The sequence below is a fragment of the Gopherus evgoodei genome, chromosome 3 (assembly GCF_007399415.2).
Source record: "Gopherus evgoodei ecotype Sinaloan lineage chromosome 3, rGopEvg1_v1.p, whole genome shotgun sequence".
In the NCBI taxonomy this organism is placed as follows: domain Eukaryota; kingdom Metazoa; phylum Chordata; order Testudines; family Testudinidae; genus Gopherus; species Gopherus evgoodei.
In genome coordinates, this window is record NC_044324.1 from 144,269,390 (window position 1) to 144,288,850 (window position 19,461).

Consider the following 19,461-nt stretch of genomic DNA (forward strand, 5'->3'; position numbering starts at 1 on the left):
ATTAGAAGTGTGAATTTATTGTAGGACAGATTAAGCTTTTTTCATAAGTAAACTCCTTCTTAAATTTCATAATTTTTTTCTCATGCATATAATTACTGAAATATGTAAATCTTCTGGAAGAGGTTTAAAGGACTTGTTAACTGTCACTTAATTCATCTCAAGTTTCAAATACTCATACTTTCCTTAATTTCAAAAATAAAGTAACTGCATAAGAATGTGATTCGGAAGAGGGAACACTGGCATAATTATGTATTGATGAATGTTCTTTTCTTTTAAAATCTGCATGCAGCATGGTCAAAGAGAACTCTCTGAAAATTTAAGCATGATTTTAATTTCTTGCTTGTGTTAGTCATAGTGATTTTATCCCATACAGTAGGACTACGGTGGCCCTTTAGAGAGGTGCAAGCCCTCTTCTCCCCGCCAAAACCAAATCAAACAAAAATACTCCAGTTTATATGCCAGGGGTCGGCAACCTATGGCACACGCCACAGACGGCACACGACGATTTTTAATGGCATGCTGCTGCCTGACAAAGTCCTGGCAGACAGCAGCGTGCCATTAAAAATCCGACCTGGCCTGCTCTTCTCTGCGCTCCGCTCTTCCCCCCAAGTCCCCCCCCAGGGGCAGGGGGCAGAAGCTTGGTCCTGCTGGCTCCACTGCCTCTTCTCATAGTGTGCTGGGTTCCTGCCCCTCCTCTGTGTCTCTGTCCCTCCCTCCCTGCCGGCCGATCAGCTGATGACCCTTGCGAGGGAGGGGGTCGGGAAGGAGCAGAGTCAGCATGCTCGCTGCTCCTGGTGGAGGCAGAGAAGTGGGGGCAGGGCTTTGGGGAAGGGGAGGTGGAATAGGGGCATATCCCCTCCAGCCCCCTTCCCTGACCCCTGCCACACACAGCCCTCTGCTCTGAGTCCCGCAGCCCCACACACCCCTCAGGCCCCTGCCCTGAGCCCTGTACCCCTCTTATACACACCCAGCCCTCTACTTGATTTCTTCACACACACCCCCATAACCCCTGCCCTGACTCTGGTACCCCACACATATCCAGACCCTTACAACCCCCCACCCCCACCCTGAGCACCAAGCGGGAGCTCTTGCACCCCCTCCTCACATTCCCACTTGCACCCCTCTCACCAAATGGGAGCTGTCCAGATAAGTGCCCCACATTCAAACCTCCTGTCCCAACCCTGAGCCCCCTCCCTCATTCTAGCTCCTGGCCAGACCCTTCACCCCCAGCCTTCTGCTCAGTGCACTTCCACCCTCTGCTCAGTGCAGAGAGGAAGAGAATGGGCCAGAACCAGGGAGGAGGTAGGTACCCACTGTATGTGGGCAGGGCCGGGACCCCAGACCGGAAGCGGACTGAACGGATCCAGCAGCTAGGATCCCGTCTGGCAGAAGCCGGCAGATGGAACCCCTGAGCAGCAGTGGGCTAAGCCGCTCAGCCCACTGCTGGTCTGGGGTCCCGGCCGCCGACCCCGCACAGCCCACTTTCGCTCTGGGGTTCTGGCTGCCAGACTCTTGCCAGCCGGGGTCCCGTCCACAGGCCCCGCTCAGCCCACTGCCAGCCTAGGTGAACAGAACCCCAGACCAGCAGCGGGCTGAGCGGGCCGGCTGCGTAAGATCAACATTTTAATTTTATTTTAAATGAAGCTTCTTAAACATTTTGAAAAACCTTTTTTATTTTACAATACAACAATAGTTTAGTTATAATATATAGACTTATAGAGAGAGACCTTTTAAAAAACATTAAACTGTATTACCGGCACACGAAACCTTAAATTAAAGTGAATAAATGAAGACTTGGCACACCACTTCTGAAAGGTTGCTGACCCCTGTTATATGCAGTTATTTTTCTGTACTTTTGAAAGACAGATCCAGACATGTGAAGATGATGATGATTATGCTTTCACTGATACTAAAAAGTAGATCAGTTTTTGGAACACACAGGCCCTGAGGGAGTAAGTTTTTGTTGTTGTTTTGTTTGGTTTTTTTTAAAGAATATATTTAAATGTTAAATAAAAAAAAAAAAGTCCAAATGTTCAAAAACAATTGTGGTCTGTGTTTGGAAGGGAAATCAGTAGGACATGCAGAATGTAGTGGCTGGTACCCATAAGGGAACATGGTGTCTTCCAGCACTTCGGAACCACAATCAGAGGGATGAGAAAGTAGTTAAGGATTAGAATCCTGATTGACGGTTGCAAGTTTAAAAAAAAAAAAAAAAAAAAAAAAAAAGCCTTAGTCCTTGGTGGATGATATTCTTTGTTACAGAACTGCTACATGGTACAACAAAACATGGCAACGTTTGTAGTCTAAAACAGGGGTTCTCAACATTTTTCTTTCTGAGGTCCTCTCCCCACCCCCCACGTGCTATTAAAACTCCATGGCTCACCTGTGCCACAACTACTGTTTTTCTGCATATCTAGTAGATTAAAAGCCAGGGCAGTGTTAGGGGTAGCAAGCAGGGCAATTGCTTGGAGCCCCATGCCACAGGGGGCCCCATGAACCTAAGTTGTTCAGGCTCCAGCTTCAGCCCCGCGCAGAGGGGCTCGGGATCCAGTTTTCTGCCCTGCGCCCCAGCAAGTTTAATAGCTTTGGTCTCTGGTTTATTTTTTTAGACCCCTGGTTGAGAACCACTGCTCTAAAACTCAATACAGTAATATTAGGGATGTTTCAATTCAGGCCATAGGGCTTTCCTGGATCTGTACTAGTGATGATGCTTTTGGAATCTGGTTGTCCAAGAACTGCCTCTCTGAGCAGTATCTCTAATTGTGCTTCCAGTCCGACAGTCTTTTCATGTAGCACAGCCATCAACTTGTGTTGTGCCTCGTACATAGGAAGTCCCTTCTGGCTTCAGGCAGGAAAGGAAACCTGACACATACATAGCAGGTCGCAACCACTGAGCCATTTCTGGCCATCACACTATTGAGTGTAAAACTGCACCTATAAAGACAGCCTCTCATATTCCCTTCATAACTGCCCAGTTTGCCTACTCAGGAGTTCACCTAACAACTGGCTTGTATACTAACACTCACTGCTCAGCTTCACCCCTTCGCTAATGGAGGGATTATCTACTCAAAGACCCCAAACACTGGGGCTGATCGGCGACTCATGGGTCCTAGCCACGTATCACGCTTTGAGACGCAAAGAACACAGTCCTATTTCAATTGACCTGCTCAGGAGTCCATAGTCCAGCTAAACAACCTTCATGGAAAGCAGACAGACAAACTAAACACACTACTCACCAAGTCCCTTTACCTCCAAGCTCAGTATCCGCAAATATGCCCTCTGAAACTCCCGTTTGCCGCTTCTGTTTCCTTTTTTTTTTTTTTTAAGTGTGGGTGCCAGGACTGGACTGTATTCTATTAATGGCCCCAGTGATGGCCTCAGTTATGCTGTGTACAGTAGCAATAACACGTTCCTGCTTCTATGGTTTGTTCCCTTACTTGTATATCCAAGGATTACAATTTTTTGTTTTAACCACCACGTCACACTGAGAGCTAATGTTCAGTGAATTAGCTGCCATGGCCCCCAAGTTCTTTTCTAAGTCACCACTTCCCAAAATACCAGCCTCCCAACACCTCTGTTCTCTGTGTGACCTCTATTCTTGGTTCCTAGATGTGTGTGACTTGGCATTTAGTTGTGTTAAAGTGAACACAGCTTACCAAGAGAGATGATTCTCAGGACAAAATTTTTTGTGGCCTCAGACTGCGGCCACCAACCAACTCCTGCTGGTGGCAACTCTGGCAATTTTTCCTAAAATACTTAATTAACTTTAGAAAAAACAAATAAATATGTATGTACGCACATCCAGATCATTGCAATTTATTTACTGCTAGCTAGTAAGTCTGTTATGAAAAGTGATAGTAACAAACATACAGGTATCACTTTTTACAGCGGCTTTACTTAACCCTGGCAAGCCTAGGGAGAAATTAAGCCCTGGATGGGGAGTCAGGAGGGGCAGCAGGGTCCAGGAGCAATGGGGAGATTTGTGGGGGGCAGGGCAGGCAGCAGAGGGCTGGAGCTTGAAGCCCTGCGCCCAAAGCCTGAAGCCCCATGGCCGGCAGATGGAGCCCTAAGCTGTGTGGCTGGAACCTGAAGCCGTGCATCCAGAGCCTGCTGTCCCACTAGCCCAGAGCTGAAGCCCAAAGCCTGAGCCCTGCTACCCTTGGGAAGGTGAGGAACTCGCCTGCTCCTTCAGCATTGTGCCCCAGCAGTCTTCAGAAGGGGGCAGGGCCAACCCTTGCTGGTGGCCCCAGCAATCAGCACCAAGGTGGTGCATCCTGGAGCAACAAGTATGGGGAATTTTGCCCCCCCCCCACATCACAGCCCATGAGGCCCACGCTGATCTAGATCATTCTGTAAAACTGACTTGTCCTTATCATTATTTACCACTCCTCCAGTTTTTATATTGTCTGCACACTTGATCAATGATCTGAAAGAAAATATAAGAGCATTCCTGGTAAAAATGTTGAGGAGCATTTCGCAGTGTGGAACCCTGCTAGAAATGCCCTCATTGGATGACAATTCCCCATTTAAAATAAATGTATGTGATCCAGTTGTTAGCCAGTAACACATTTAATGTGTGCTTTGTTGACCTTGCGTGGTGTTAATAGACAAAGCAGACAAAAACGAGGAGGAGAAGTTCCATCATTTTACAGATGGAAAAAGGAGGCAAAGGGGCTAAGGCCATGTCTACACTAGCGAGCCTACAGTGGCATAGATGTACTGATGCAGCTGCACCACTGTAATATAGCTTGTGTAGCCGCTCAACTGTCTACATAATGAAACAACCACGAGCAGCGGTAGCTATGTTGACGGGAGCAGATGCGCTGTCCGCATCGGCACGTCTGTTGGTGTAACTTTTATGTCACTCAGCTGTATTTTTTCATACCTATGAGCAACATAAGTTTTATACCAATGAAAGTGGCAGTGTGGACAAGCCATTAGTTCCCGTATGCAAGGTTATGCATGAAGTCTTTTAGCAGAGCCAGAAACTGAATTCTGATCTTCTAAATCCCTGTCAGTTGCCTTAACCAGAAGACCATCCTCCTCATCCAAATTCATACATTGTTGGTGCTGGGGTCATGTATCACATATGAACAAAACTCAAAGCGCTTGAAAGTTAAGAGATGCCAATTTTATGGTTTCTCATGCATCCTTAATTCTGCCCCTTGTCCATCCAGTCTGTGCACTGAATGAGGCAGGGGTCTTGAGGAATGAAGTGTAAGTGATAATGCACCTGCATAAAGGGGCCAAACTGCGGTTGACAGGTAACTGTAAATCTACCTTTCAAGTTCTTGACTTTACAACTTGTTTTAACTTAGTTTTTCTTAAAATGTAATTTCCTAGAATTTGGTGTTACCTTTTTTTCTTTAAAAGAAATCACGTGCATCGCCAGCAAGGTTTGAACCCTGAACCTTCAGCACTGCAGTGCAGACTTTTCCACTTGTGCTACAGGACTAAATATAGGGCAGAAGGAGAAAACAGTTAACTCAGAGAGTGGAAGAACCCAGCTCAGGCATTCCTGGGAGTTGTGTGAGCTCTGGGCCAGCCAGGGCTGGCTCTAACTTTTTTGCTGCCCCGAGCAAAAAAAGAAGCGTAACCTCCCCCCTGCGAGCACCGCACCACCGAAACCTCGCCCCCCTGAGCGCTGTGCCAACCCCCGAGCCCCATGCCACCCGAAGCCCCGCCCCTGCAGAGTGCCACGCTGCCCCAAGCCCCCACCCTCCCCAAGCGCCGCATCAGCCCCTGCCCCCCCAGCACCGCGCCAAGCCCCCGAGTGCTGTGCCACCCGAAGTCTGTCCCCCTGAGCGCCCCGCCGCCGAAACAAAAAAAAACAACCCTCCAGCGCTGCCTAGCCAAAGGGGATTCCTTCAGGGCCTGCTGCAAACAATTTAATCAGTTTGTTTTGTTTTATTATGTTTGTTGTGGTAGCACCTAGTTCTGAACTGAGAACAGGGAGCTAGGCACGATACCAGAGATGGGCAAACTACGGCCCGCAGGCCACATCTGGCCCACAGGACCCTCCTTCCTGGCCCCTAAGCTCCTGCCTGGGAGGCTAGCCCCTGGCCTCTCCCCTACTGTTCCCCCTTCCCCACAGCCTCAGCTCACTCCGCCACCGGCGTAATGCTCTGGGCAGCGGGGCTCTTACAGAACTGTGGCCTGACCTGGTGCTGCATGGTGGTGTGGCTGGCTCCAGCCAGGCAGCGTGGCTGCCTGTCCTGGTGCTCTGGGTGGCGCAGCTGTAGCGCCGTCAGCCACCAATGCTCCAGGCAGCGCGGTAAGGTGGTAGGGAGCAAGGGGGTTGGATGGAGGGTAGAGAAGTTCAGGGTGGTAGTCGGAGGTGGAGGTGGGGGTGTGGATAGGGGTTGGGGCGGTCAGAGGGCAGGGAACAAAGGGGTTGAATGGGGGCAGGGGTCCCGGGGGGCAGTCAGGAATGAGAGGAGAGATTGGATGGGGCAGTGGGGGTGGTCTGGGTGCAGTCAGGGAGAAGGAGGGGTTGAATGTGGGCAGGAGTCCCGAGGGGCAGTCAGGAATGAGAGGATGGGTTGGTGGGGAGCAGTCGGGTGGGAGGGATGGGGGCGGGCAGGGGCGGATGGGGCAGGAGTTCCAGCGGGGTTGTCATGGGGCGAGAAGCAGGGGGGAGCGGTTGAATAGTGGGTGGGAGCCAGGCCATACCTGGCTGTTTGGGGAGGCATAGCCTCCCCAACCGACCCACCGTACAATTTTGGAACCTGGTGTGGCCCTCAGGCCAAAAAGTTTGCCCGCCCCTGCACTATACAATCATAGAATAAGAGACACTCACGTCCCCAAAGAGCTTACAATCTAGGGCATGTCTTCACTGGCAGTGTTAAAGCACTGCAACAGCAGCACTTTAATGTGGTTTGTGTAGTCACGGCATAGCTAAAAAGCCACCTCCAGGAGGGGTGTAGCTACCAGCCCTGGTGCACTGTCTACACTGGCACTTTATAGCGCTGAAACATGCAGCACTCGGGTTTGTGGTTTTTTCACACCCCCGAGCAAGAAGGTTGCAGCGCTGGAAATGCCAATGTAGACAAGCCCTAAATGGAAGATATGTTCTGGTCCAAGTATTTTTTCATGATCACCAATATCATGATTATAAATGCTGGGATCCCAGTGTATGGTGGTGTTGATAGTGCTAATGCTACCCTAGCTTAAATAAACTTTGATTGCAAATAGATGCCTGAAAGAAATTTCTGTATACTTGCTTGCTACAGAAAGAGCCGTCTTTTGAAGACCTGAATAGCTGTGAATATAATGCTTACTTGTATTATGTGCACACAGTGTATCAAGAAAATTAATTAAGGATATATAATTTAGTGCTATGTTTTAAATAGACTAATAGCAGAAAGAATTGTTTTGTGATTTACCTATATCTATGTAAATCTCATTCTTAGGAGCTATGTTCACGTGAAGAAGAGCTGACAAGGGCTGCTCTTCAGCAAAAATCTCAGGAAGAATTACTAAAACGACGTGAGCAGCAGTTAGCGGAACGCGAGATTGATGTACTGGAGCGTGAGCTGAATATTTTGATATTCCAGTTAAATCAAGAGAAGCCCAATGTGAAGAAGAGGAAGGGAAAGTTTAAAAGGAGCCGGTTAAAACTTAAAGATGGACATAGAATTAGTTTGCCTTCAGGTTTGAAATTTTTCTCCTCCTCTACAAAATCTTCCTTTCACAATTAAATATTCAGATTAAAGTTCCCTATCTGAAACATTTAGATATTGTATGTTACCCTGAAGGTGCCTAATTACACCACCATGGTCTCTGATCTTTTAGGCAAAAAGTATGCAATGGTTGATAAAAGGAAAAAAAAAAAGGGAAAAAAAAAAAAAGAATCTAAATGGCCTTTAAGGGATAAAATCAGAACTCTGAAATGTACCAGAGTTTGCAAAATGTTTCTCATTTCAGTTGAATAAAGTTGAGGGAGAGACTCTTACCCTCCAAAAACATCTTGTATCCTAGAGGAAGGTACACTGAATTGGAGCCAGGGCATCATGAGATCTGGCCTAACTAGTGTTTATATTTCTGTGCACTTCTGTCCCTTTGCTGCCGCCAATACCTACCTCCATCCTACGTAGCAGTCAAGTTTTAGGACCACACACCCTGGATTTTACAAACGAGTTAAAAGAAGGTCCCCCATACCAGGCTGGGAGTAGACACCATGTCTCATTCACTCCGTCACATTGTGTCTCACAATGAATGGGCCTGTTGTACGTGCTTTAGCTATCCAGTTTCTAATAGTTAGATAACAGTCTCCTCCCAGAGCCAGGAATAGAACCCAGGAGTTGTGATCTTCAGTATTCTGCTTTGTCTAGCATACAGTTGTTGTATAACTTATTAACAAAGCGTCATGTCCCCCTCATGGCTGGTCCGTATAAATAAGAGGTCTGTGGTGGGAATGAGAAGTGCCACAATTCAAACCCCACAAGTGACCCATGTAGGAGGATTTCATGTTTTCCACTTGATAGATTCTCCCCCACCAATTTAAAAACAAAACAAAACATGTTATTTAATTCAGTGAGGAAACATCCTTTAAAGCAGGTTTCATAGTTAAAAGATATGGTGCAGACATAGGCCAAGTTTGCAGTTGAGAGGTGTGGATAAAACTTATTTTTCTATCCTGTTCAATTAATTACTTTAATGTTACCAAAACTTGTGGACATAGCAGTACTCACCTTTCCCAAATTGTGAGAAACAAATTTGAATCAGTCCTCTGTCCAGAAAGATCAGTTGGCATAAACTTATTTCAGTACTTAAAAGTATTGGAACTATGCAGTCGATGTAACGTTTTGTAGAAGGCAAAAGAAAAAGTGACACCTGGGTTGAATGCAGGTAGATAGCTAATTTTCTTAACCCACTGCCTTGTTGACCACACTTATCTTAGAGTGTTTGACTTGTAAGCACAGTGAGCAGAAAAAAGAGAGCGGAGTTGGTGTGGGGTGTGTGTGCTCGTGCTGTATGTAGTGCGTAAAAATGTGGTAATAGCTAAAGAGGATATCACTTCAGGATCTGTTTTCAGGCTTCATGGGCATGTAGCAAAAGGTCACCATCGTGGCATCTGAACCCCCAATGGATATATCCCGTTGCTGGTTTATCAAGTTATTGTTCCTACAGGAGTCCATGGCAAAATATCTATTCACTAATGGCATTGTACTAATGGTGTCACTAGATGGCACTGTACACTTCACAAGACTGTGGGAAGCAGTGGAAAGACATGTTTCGTGATAGTAGAATCCTGCCATTGATTGCTGCATTTTTTAATGTGTGTGAATTAAGTATTTGTAAGGGTGCCAGATGGAGAGTCCTAGAGACTGGAGTCCTAAGACTATTCCCGTAATGGTACAGAACATCCAGCACCAATACAGCCTTCACCACAATGCCCTGCCAATATGTCTCAACTGTGACCTATAAAGAACACTCTGAAACCAAACAAAATAGCTGTTTAGCTTTTTTTAATCTACTGAGCACCAACAAGGCTGCAGATTGGCTTGTAATGTTGATTTTCTTAGTTGAGCTCCCATTGAGCCACCAAACTAATTTAGAGTGAAGCTGTAAAATTCTACCAGCATGACTCGAAGTTCAAACCAATAATTGTACCAGCAGGCTTAGAATTTTTCTCTGTTACAATAGAAATCTTATCCAATGAAATTCACTTACATAAATATAAATTTCATTTTGGTTAATGCTGAAAAAATACAATATAATCTTTCTTTCTTTAGAACAGTGAAATTTACCTAGTTTTGCTTTCTTCACAACAGATTTCCAGCACAAAATAACAGTGCAGGCTTCCCCTAATTTGGATAAACGAAGAAGCTTAAACAGTAACAGCTCTAGTCCACCAAATAGCCCCACAATAATTCCTCGCCTTCGAGCTATACAGCGTAAGTTTTCGTCACCATTTCAGTTTATTTTTTTAACCATTATGAACACACTCATTTTACACAACTACACTGCAAAACACTGGAAGGAATATGTTATATGTGGATGTAAAGAAAATGAATGTGTTTGGGCCCCTAGATGTTCTGTGAACAACATGCTGCATGAATTGGTAAAGAGAAAATCTTGCTAGAATGACTGTTTTTAGTGAGTATTTCAAGATTTGTAGCTGAAGAGAATGCAGCAAATCGTAACTTATCTGGCTTTTAGTAAAATGTTGAATTGTTTCAGGACATTGTACTTGGAAAAAATATAATCTGGTTTGGATGAAGTACTGAAGGATCATAAACAAAGGGCTAATGATAAATGGCAAAGTATCATGTGAGAGGGGGCTGCTGCCAAATGGAATGTTAGAAAATCAGCTGTCCTTGGACCAGAGCTGCCAGCCAAGCACAGGAGCATAATGTCCAAAGACACAGGGAATAATGCAGCCATAATATGTTCAGAAGGGCAAAACTCCAATTGATGGGAGGCGGGGAAGAAGGGGAACCAAGCACATGGGAAGCAGGGGAGGGAGGAAGAGAACAGATTGGGGAGGAGATAAGTGCCTTTTATTTATTTTTTTATTTATTGAAAATCACACACTTATTAAATACTTAAATGCTGTTTTTTGTAAGCAACTCCTGGGGTTGCTGTAGGGAAGTTGTCTGTATAAATGGCAGGATGAGGTAGCAATTATGAATGGGAGGGGAACTAGTCCACAAGACACTCAAGATGTTATGCTCACTATTGATTTTTGAGAACACAATATCTAGAGATAGAAAAGATCTTTTAATATATATGTCGTTTCTTGATTTTAATAGTGTCTGGCCTTGTGTACAAAGCAGGCTGACCGACTGCCCATGGGCATAATGGAACACCACATGGGATGAACAGTAAAGCAAAATCCATTTGTTTATTCAGGGTCATTTCCCAAGAGACAAACATGTCATGTAGTGTCCATCCCAACAAATGAACCCAGGACCAGTTTTTAGTGCCAAAGTAGTTTAGAATCTAGGTCATCTTTTGCTTCTGAATGATACAGTCTTCTCTCTTTCCCCCACGAGATCCTCTGAGGAGAAAGATCCCAGTCTTTTCTCTGGTGCTTAATCAGAAGTATATGGCTCACTTTCCTGGCTATTCCCTTCTGGAGATCAGGTCTTCTCTGGTTGCCTTTGGATCTTGGGAACTAGCTGCCTGGGCTCCCTCTAATCTTGGGTAGAAAGACTCTTTCCCTCTGGGTGAGCATCACCTTCTTAAGCCTGCCCTCATCATTATCTCTTCATAGTCACTAGTTATAGGTGGAGGGCTGTCTTTACTAGAATGACCAGCTGAGCGTTTGTTGGGTGTAGCTGATCTACGTCCATAGACTTGGAGCACTCTGTTACCTCATACCTGGTTGGGACGGGAAGGAGTTAAGGATAACCTGTTTCTTTATCGTAGTCTCAAGATTGCTTGAAAAAAGCATCAAGAGAAAATTGTGGGGTTTGTCTTTTCAAGATTGGTATAAGAAGTGTGGTTGATGTTCCCTTTTTTGCTACAGCCTGAAGAGAAATTATTTTTTATTAAATCTACCTTGTTTGCGTGTGAAATTTGAAGTGCTGCCATGGCTGTTTAGGTGTAAGCTATTTTCAACTTCATGACAATACTTTCAGCTTAATACCCACTCTGGCAAACTGTATCATGAATTTAAATTGACCTTCCCAAGTTATAAAGGACTTCTAGCACTTGACAGCTAAAATGAAACAAAACACATTACATGAGATGTTTTTGGAATTCATACTCTCTGTAATTGTGAGTGAAACCACAATTACCTGTCCCAATTACACTTACTGCACATCACCTTTTATACATTCTGCTAATCTTTTTAATATTTTTGGTAGGGCAAAACATTTCTAATGGTATATCTCATAAAACCAAAATCTTGAAATAAGGTTGCTATTTAATTTTTGATGTCTACAGCACTCAACATAGAAATGAAATAAAAATTTCAGGTATTAGCCCACCTCTAGAATCTTGAGAATTTTTTTAAAAGGCAGAAAATAATATACATTTGTACCCATTCTAACTCCCACAGTCATAGGCCCCTGTCCTTCAAGGAGATCCGCCAGTGCAGACCCATATGCCTGTGAGGAATTCAATTGATGGGTCTAACTGAGCAAATGTTTCCCATTGTAGGACCATAAAAATTACTGTATTAAACAAAGAGTCTCTCCCTCAAATGGAATACTTTCTAATTTTGAGTTTGGATTCCCAAGCTTCTAGCCAAAGCGCTCAGATCTTTTGAATATATCTGGCTGAAGCAACTTAATTTCCGCATCCCTGTGTAATTGTCTTCTACCTATGTAAAATACCTTCCTCCAGTGCTATTTAGTCTTGATTAAACTTCAGAGCTCCCTTGTTTAGAGAAGATTTATTCAAGTCTGTGTGCATTGAGCAAGAGTATCTAACAGTTGCTTATTTGATAACACCTCTTTTGTTCATAATATTTCAAGCTTCCAAATCTAAGTTTCTTAAAAATGAAAAAGAAATCCTAGCTTATTGTAAAGAAAATTTAGTCAGAGGTTTGAATTCAGCTATTTCTGAACACTAATTTAAAAAAAAAGTAGGTTGTGAGTAGTCTCCAGAGGACCCTGAAAACTCAGTTGTAATATCTTAGCAAAGACAAGCATCTGTGCTGCAGAGCAAGTTAAACTGGAGTAAGAGTTGGGGCAGGAGTGAGAAATAGATGAATTACAAACCTCCTAAACTTTTACCTTGTTAAAGACGGTCTGTCATGGCAAAAGTTGTGCTATGTCAATACTATCATCTTAGTTGTGAGCATATTGAGAATTTACTTTTCTAGTTGTCAACCTGATGCTGATCTGACACAAGAATTTTATTTAACTGATTCAGATTCACAGACTTTGGGGCCAATTACTGTGTACTCCTGTGACTGCTTGGCTCTTCCCAGGAGGCATTTTACACCTTTGGAACTGGGTTTCTGGTTCTAGAGCTAAAAGTATAAGGAAGAATTGGTCCCTCTTCTGCAAATAAAGTAAAACTACTAAGATCTCTACTGCATTCTCTTAATTTTTCCTCAGTGATTTCCAAAGCAGACACAAATACAGCTAATGGCCGAAGAAACAGTGTATATGTGTACCAGCAAGATGTAGATATCACAAGTGAATATGAACTTTCCAGTGGGGTTATGAAAAAAGGCAAGATCCAAATAAATTGTAAAGGGTGTTGGTTGTATTAACTCTGTAGCTGAACTTGTGTTAAGTGACAGACTGAGCACTTAAACAGAAAATATCTATTTTAAAATATTTGTATTGGGTTAATGAAAAACAAAATCACAGTAATTGGTCATAACTGAGATATTCTAATTCATTTGATATGATTGCATCAAAAAAAGTTCTACTGAACAAAATATTAACTGGTAAATGCTCAGTTTGCCTCATGTATATGAATTACCTAAATATAAAGTACTGAGTTTTAAGAAGCATGAAAAATAAGATCTTTCTTGCTGCTTTGTCTTTCATTTTCATCTTTCTTGTCAGTTTACAAATTGTTCCTTGCTTGCTTATCATTTTGATCAGTGCAGTTTGTATTTTGGCATCAGTGGGGGGGGGGAATCATCTCAATTTTTAAGTTGAACCTTTTTGATTTTGCTATTGTGATGCAGTTTTAGTGGAGAAGGCTGCTTTGCTAAAATCCAAATTCTTTCATTGGCTGTAACAATCCTTCTAATGAGAACTAAACTACTGTACCTGTCTCTAGTAACCTCAGATGAAAGCAACAGAACCTGGGGAAGAAGCACAGCTTGCCACCAAGAAGAATTTGAAGACTTGAAGAAAAGCTTTAAAAAGAAAGGTTGCACATGGGGACCAAGCTCAGTTCAAACAAAGGAACGTGCAGATTGTAAGGAGAGGTATGACCGCTATATTTTATATTCACTTAACATGAGGACAGATATTCTGATGATTAGATTGGAAGCCAAATTTGGGAGCACAGTTCTGCAACCCTTATTTAGCTAGGTTGTTTTTAGCTAGAATTCCTCAGACCCTCATTTTATTAATCTGGGAATTTTCTGGTAGTCATAAATGGGATTCATGCAGACAAAGACTCACAGGTGCTAGAACAATCACTTACCTTACAGTCCCTGATTCTTTGAGATGTTCTGTTGATTCTTTGATGTGGCTTCAATGACCCACTCTCCAACCCCACACCTTCGGAGTCAGGCTCTATTGGAATTCTGAAATAGTCAGGAAACGAAGAGGCAGTCGAGGGCATTGTGCCTGTACCTGTTGCTGCAGTGAATTCCAGGCTGTCTAGATGCTGAGTAAAGGAAGTATTTCCTTTTTACTACTTTGAAAGGCAATACGTTTTTAGAATGCTGTCATTTTGTTGTTAAGTGTTGAAATCAACTGTCTGAATTTTCACTAGTACTCTTCATTTTTTTTTTTTTTAAATAAATCACTCAAGATCCTTCTTATCTCCTTTTCAGGGTATATTTCCTTGTCTGTCAAGTGTCCATCAATTGAAATGGGCACTTCCTTGATTGTTAAACATACAATATCAATATAAATTCATAAGTCTATGTTAAATGCAGCCACGGTGAAAGTAACTAAAGGATTTATCTGTACGCAGTTGTCGGGGTCCTGCACAGAGAGGGTGGGGCCATTAAATCCCCCAGGCACTTTAAATCACTGCCGGAGCCCCATGGTAGCGGTAGCTGCTGCAGCGGCTGGAAGCCCCAGGGCTCTGGTGGCAATTTAAAGGGCTTGGGGCTCCAGCAGGACCCTTTTAAATTGCCGGCCTGAAGAAGCTGCCCCCTGCCGGTACAGTTGGCTGTTTACTAGTTCTTGCCGGTACACCATACCGTACTGGCTTACTTTCACCTCTGAATACAGCTTCCTCTTTTGTGCTTGCTCTTTGATCTTGCCCAGTTCTCTTTTACAAAAGTTTGTGTTTTTAAAGAATTTTATAAACCCCCATCAAACAAGTTTTAGACCTTGTACCATATACAAACTTCCTAGCCACTGTAGCTTTTACTGTTTTAGCACTTTGTGTGTTACGTGTTTAAACATACACAAGAAAAGAAATTCTGTAGAATAGATAGCTTCTAGTTATTCCTTCTTTTTCTCTTTAAACCTATATTAGTTCTCATTAAAAAAGTTATAGAAACATGCTGTTCTGTACAGTGTCTAAAGAATCATTCTGATTTCAGAATAAGACCTCTCTCAGATGGCAACAATCCTTGGTCAACTATTTTAATGAAAAGTCAGAAAGGTGTTCCATTAGCCTCCCTGTTTGTGGACCAAGGTAAGAGTTGTTTATCAATTTATGGAAATTGCCATAAAATTATATGAATTAAGGCACCACTTCCTACGCACATGCTATACGTTAAGCACACAAATAGTCCATTGAACTATTCCTGTATATAAATTTAAGGCACATATTTAGATGCCAATTCTGCAAAGACTTAATTTTTTTTTTATCAGTAATCATTGTCTGTCTTGACCACTTGCCTTGGAAGTGTAGTTCTTGGTTTGTGTTGAGAAATCCATAAAGTTCCATAGTATCACCATTTCTTACTAGAAATTGTTTTTCATTTACCAATCCTGATGTTTTAGTTGCATAGAACTATAGAACTGAGTTTTAGTAAAAGCTCCTTAGTTAGGGTTGTAACACCAATTCCATCCTTGGACCAGTTTTGAAATGCTTTCGTCCAATATGAGCAATAAATCTTTCATTTTGAAATTTGTATAGCTAGTCTTAGACCAGAAGAAATGTGTTTTTAGAAAGCTTGTAATCAGGCCAGAAATCTTAAAATTATGGGACTTACAAATATAAACAATTTTTTCTACTTTTTTGGAGAAATCTTTGGCCATTCTTCACTCACATCTCAAAAAATTTATTGAAAAGACACATATTTTACTCATTGACCCTTAATAAAACTATTGCATAAGCCTAAATTTCTTTCCAGAGTATCTCTTGCTACTCAGATTTCTCCACAATAATAATATAACTTCTGTTCAATATTTTGCAGAGCTTTGAAGTATGCGTCACGTACAGATCTCTCAACTGCATAAAAACACAGAAAACTTTAGGTGCTGCAATCCTTATGTTTCCTGATTTATTGATTAGAAGCTTGCATAGTCTACAGGCACTGCATAGAGAATGCCCAAGTTTTGCCGGCACAGCCTGATCTGTATCTGTTCCACACACACAGCTGATGATCTATTATGGCCCTGAGCATAGAGACTTCCAGTTTTAATTTGGAGGGTTTTGTTTTTACTAACTAAGACACCTCAGGTTAAAATATCAGCAACACAGAAGGAATCTTGAAAATATTTTATGAAATTTTAGTAAATTTGTTTATTAATAAAAGGGAAGTTAGATGTATATGTCTTGTTTCTATTTTTAGAATTTGCACTCCATTCGGACAATGAAAATAACAGCTTCATTTTCTGTTTCTCATGCACTGGTATAATGTTGGACTGTAGTTAGCTAACTATGCTAGGAAATATTTATATCAAAACAATTTTCTTGGTATTTTAAAAAGCCGAGGAACCATTTTTATCATCATCATCTTTTCAAAGATTTTTTTTAAATAAGATAAAATTGAGGACTGATCTACTTCCAAGGTTCCCCTTAAAAACAAACAAAAAATCCCTTTCTTTTTAATTTTATGCTGAAACTTTTAGGAAAATGTAAGCAAAACATCAAAGTTGTTGGGAGCAAAGTAGGGAAGGGAAGGGATGGAACTCAGCTGCAAAACATTATAATTAAGCTTGACTATCTAAGACAGGACATTCAGTAGTTGAGACTGAAACAGTAATTTGAACGATCAGTGTTTACTGTCAACTCTCTTTCATCCTATCCTACTGTACAGAATAACAGTTCATGTACTTGAACTGTGACTCCCCCCATATAGTTACCACCACATAGAGAAAAGACCCAGTCTCTTATTTTAAACGCTTGCCTTCTAAAGAGTCCAGAAACATTCTGCAGCCATCACTTGCCTTCATTTGTTATTCCACTGTGAGCCAAAGAGCTAAAACTTCTGAGTTCATTTTCATCATACAGACTGGAAATATCAAACTTATTCGTAGTGGACCTAATAGTCCATTGAACTTAATGGAAATACTCCCATTGACTTCATACAAGTTTTGATTCAGAGCCAACTGAACAGGTCATACACCACAGCCTTCAGAAGCTGCACACAAATATAGAGTGAGTGAGTGTGTGTGCGCTTGTGTCTGTATAAAAATCGTGTATACTACTCACAATAATCTATTCACAGAAATATGCTGCAATTTAAGTTCTTCAACACAAAAGGAAAATGGAAGCAGCGAAATATATGTATTTATAGTCTTGGAAAAAAGTATTTATAATCCACCCAGTATTAGCTGTGTGATGGGTAGAGATACAGAGGCAGTTTGGTGTTTAGACTTTCACAAGTAAGGGTCAGTTTTTTAGATTTTTTTTTTCAAATTTTACAAACAATATGTAGCTAGTTTTATAACTACACCACTATGTCAATATAACGCCACCCGATATAACACAAATTTGGATATAACGCGGTAAAGCAGTGCTCCGGGGGAGTGGGGCTGCGCACTCCGGTGGATCAAAGCAAGTTCAATATAACACGGTTTCACCTATAATGCAGTAAGATTTTTTGCCTTCCGAGGACAGCATTATATCGAGGTAGAGGTGTATCATGGAAAAATGCTGCTGTTTGAATTTACATTTTGAAAATAGTGTATTTGTTGAAAAATTGCTTTTATTGTTTTGAGTACTAGAGATTTCTTTGATATTTATCACAAAGGATATGGAAAGATTTTGATTTGAGGAAATTTTGAATCTGACTTAATGGTTATCCCTGTGTGTTCCTCTGAGTCTCCAAAAGATGTGTATATGGGGGACACAGAACATCTCAGGGTATGTATGTGTATATTTAATAATGAGGAATCCTAAGGTACATGTACAAGTTTGCCAGAAAAAAGTATCTTATTTTGCAATGTTTAAGTACCTTCCAATATTTTTACATTATAGATGTTTGTACAGAGCAGAGACTTTTCCTTGAAGGTTCAGATGCAAAAAGACCAAAGCAAATGAAGTTGCCAAATCAGGCTTATATTGATCTACCTCTTTGGAAGGATGATCAGGGAGAAAACACTATAGAACATGAAAGCTTTGAAGAAGGAACCTCTGCTAATTCTGCAAATAGTACTCCACAAATGACTCCTACAAACAGTCTCAATAGAACACTGCAGAAAAAGAAAACTGACTCTATATTGTATGGATGTGCTGTTCTCCTTGCATCTGTAGCTTTGGGCTTAGATATTAGAGAGCTAAACAAATCACAGGTTCCAGACGAACTGTTGCCAAAGGAGGAGAAGAAGAAGCGGGAGGGAATATTTCAACGTGCTTCAAAGTTTCGCAGGAGTGCAAGTCCTACAAGATTGCAGTCCAAAAAAGAGGAAACCCATATTCCATCTCTAAGTCCATCTGCAAATACTGTGAATCTTCTCTCTATGGCTTCCCTTTCCACCAAATGCTTGCTTCAGTCTGACAGTGAAGATGCGTTTGTAAGCATTGCTCCCGGTGATTGTGACACAGGCATTCCCACTGAGGCATTTTCATCTGAAACTTCAGCAACTAAGACGGGGGAACAAAGGGTAAAGCCGGTGCTTGACACTGATCCTGTGATGTTAAAGAACCAGTCTCCTATTCTTCCTCTGAAACAAGAATCTGAAAAAGTGCCAAATGACTCTTCATCAAAATTGAGACGATTGGGTCACAGACGAACCATGTCAGATGGAAATACTTTCCAGACTACATGTGGGTAACATAGAATATCAGAGAGATGCTTTATCTATAGTGCATAAACAAAATTGAAAATCTCATGGAATTATAACTTACTGAATATATTTTCAATAAGTAATTATCAAGAATAGTATCTTACTCCAGTATGTGGGGAGGACAGGTGTTTCATTTGAAGTACAATATAAATTCCACTCATGTCAGCAAAATAACTTCACCTAAGGATTTAGTGGAAGTCTGTGGGGACGTGCTGCCTGGTAGGATATACCAAAATCAGTGTTGCCAGTGGAATTACCAAAATTGATGCTGAGGATTGCCAAGTGTAGTGGGAAATGTTGGTATTTCTATAAACATTGTAGCATCAGAGCTTCAAGAGGCTGAAATAAATGCTGAAATTGTTACTTAATGTAGCTTGGCAATTGTTCAACTGAGACTAATTCATTAATGTCATTTTAGTGATGTCCATTTATTAACTCATAGCAAAACAGGTTTAATAAGTTTTACTTCCCTGACTGGCACAGGACTCCTACCACACAATGAATATTTAATGAGCTATTGTTAAGACATATCCAAACTGAAAACACTTGTCCTCTAATCTACTGGTATCCAGTAGAAATGTTGAGTTTTGTGTTTGCTATTAATACTAGCATTGCCCTATGTAATTTGAAGAGCATCTTTTGCGACACAAGATTGCTCTTCAATATTATTTTGCGG

At 41.9% G+C, this 19,461-nt stretch overlaps 1 protein-coding gene across 5 annotated transcripts in view; it reads left to right on the forward strand.

Moving 5' to 3' along the window:
- The window catches only part of MAP3K21 (mitogen-activated protein kinase kinase kinase 21), a 63,878-nt gene that overhangs the window by 39,565 nt on the left and 4,852 nt on the right, over positions 1-19,461 (forward strand). For 2 of the 5 annotated variants that reach the window (XR_003999667.1, XM_030556905.1), the window contains exons 5-10: positions 7,413-7,653; positions 9,777-9,899; positions 13,017-13,133; positions 13,696-13,846; positions 15,146-15,240; positions 17,977-18,765. Coding sequence is in view for 4 of the 5 variants with exons in the window: in XM_030556905.1 (XP_030412765.1) it covers positions 7,413-7,653; positions 9,777-9,899; positions 13,017-13,133; positions 13,696-13,846; positions 15,146-15,240; positions 17,977-18,765 (1,516 nt within the window). In the remaining variant the exon portion in view is untranslated. The remainder of the gene's footprint in view (positions 1-7,412; positions 7,654-9,776; positions 9,900-13,016; positions 13,134-13,695; positions 13,847-15,145; positions 15,241-17,976; positions 18,766-19,461) is intronic. The other 3 variants (XM_030556909.1, XM_030556907.1, XM_030556908.1) reach the window with 3 other exon arrangements.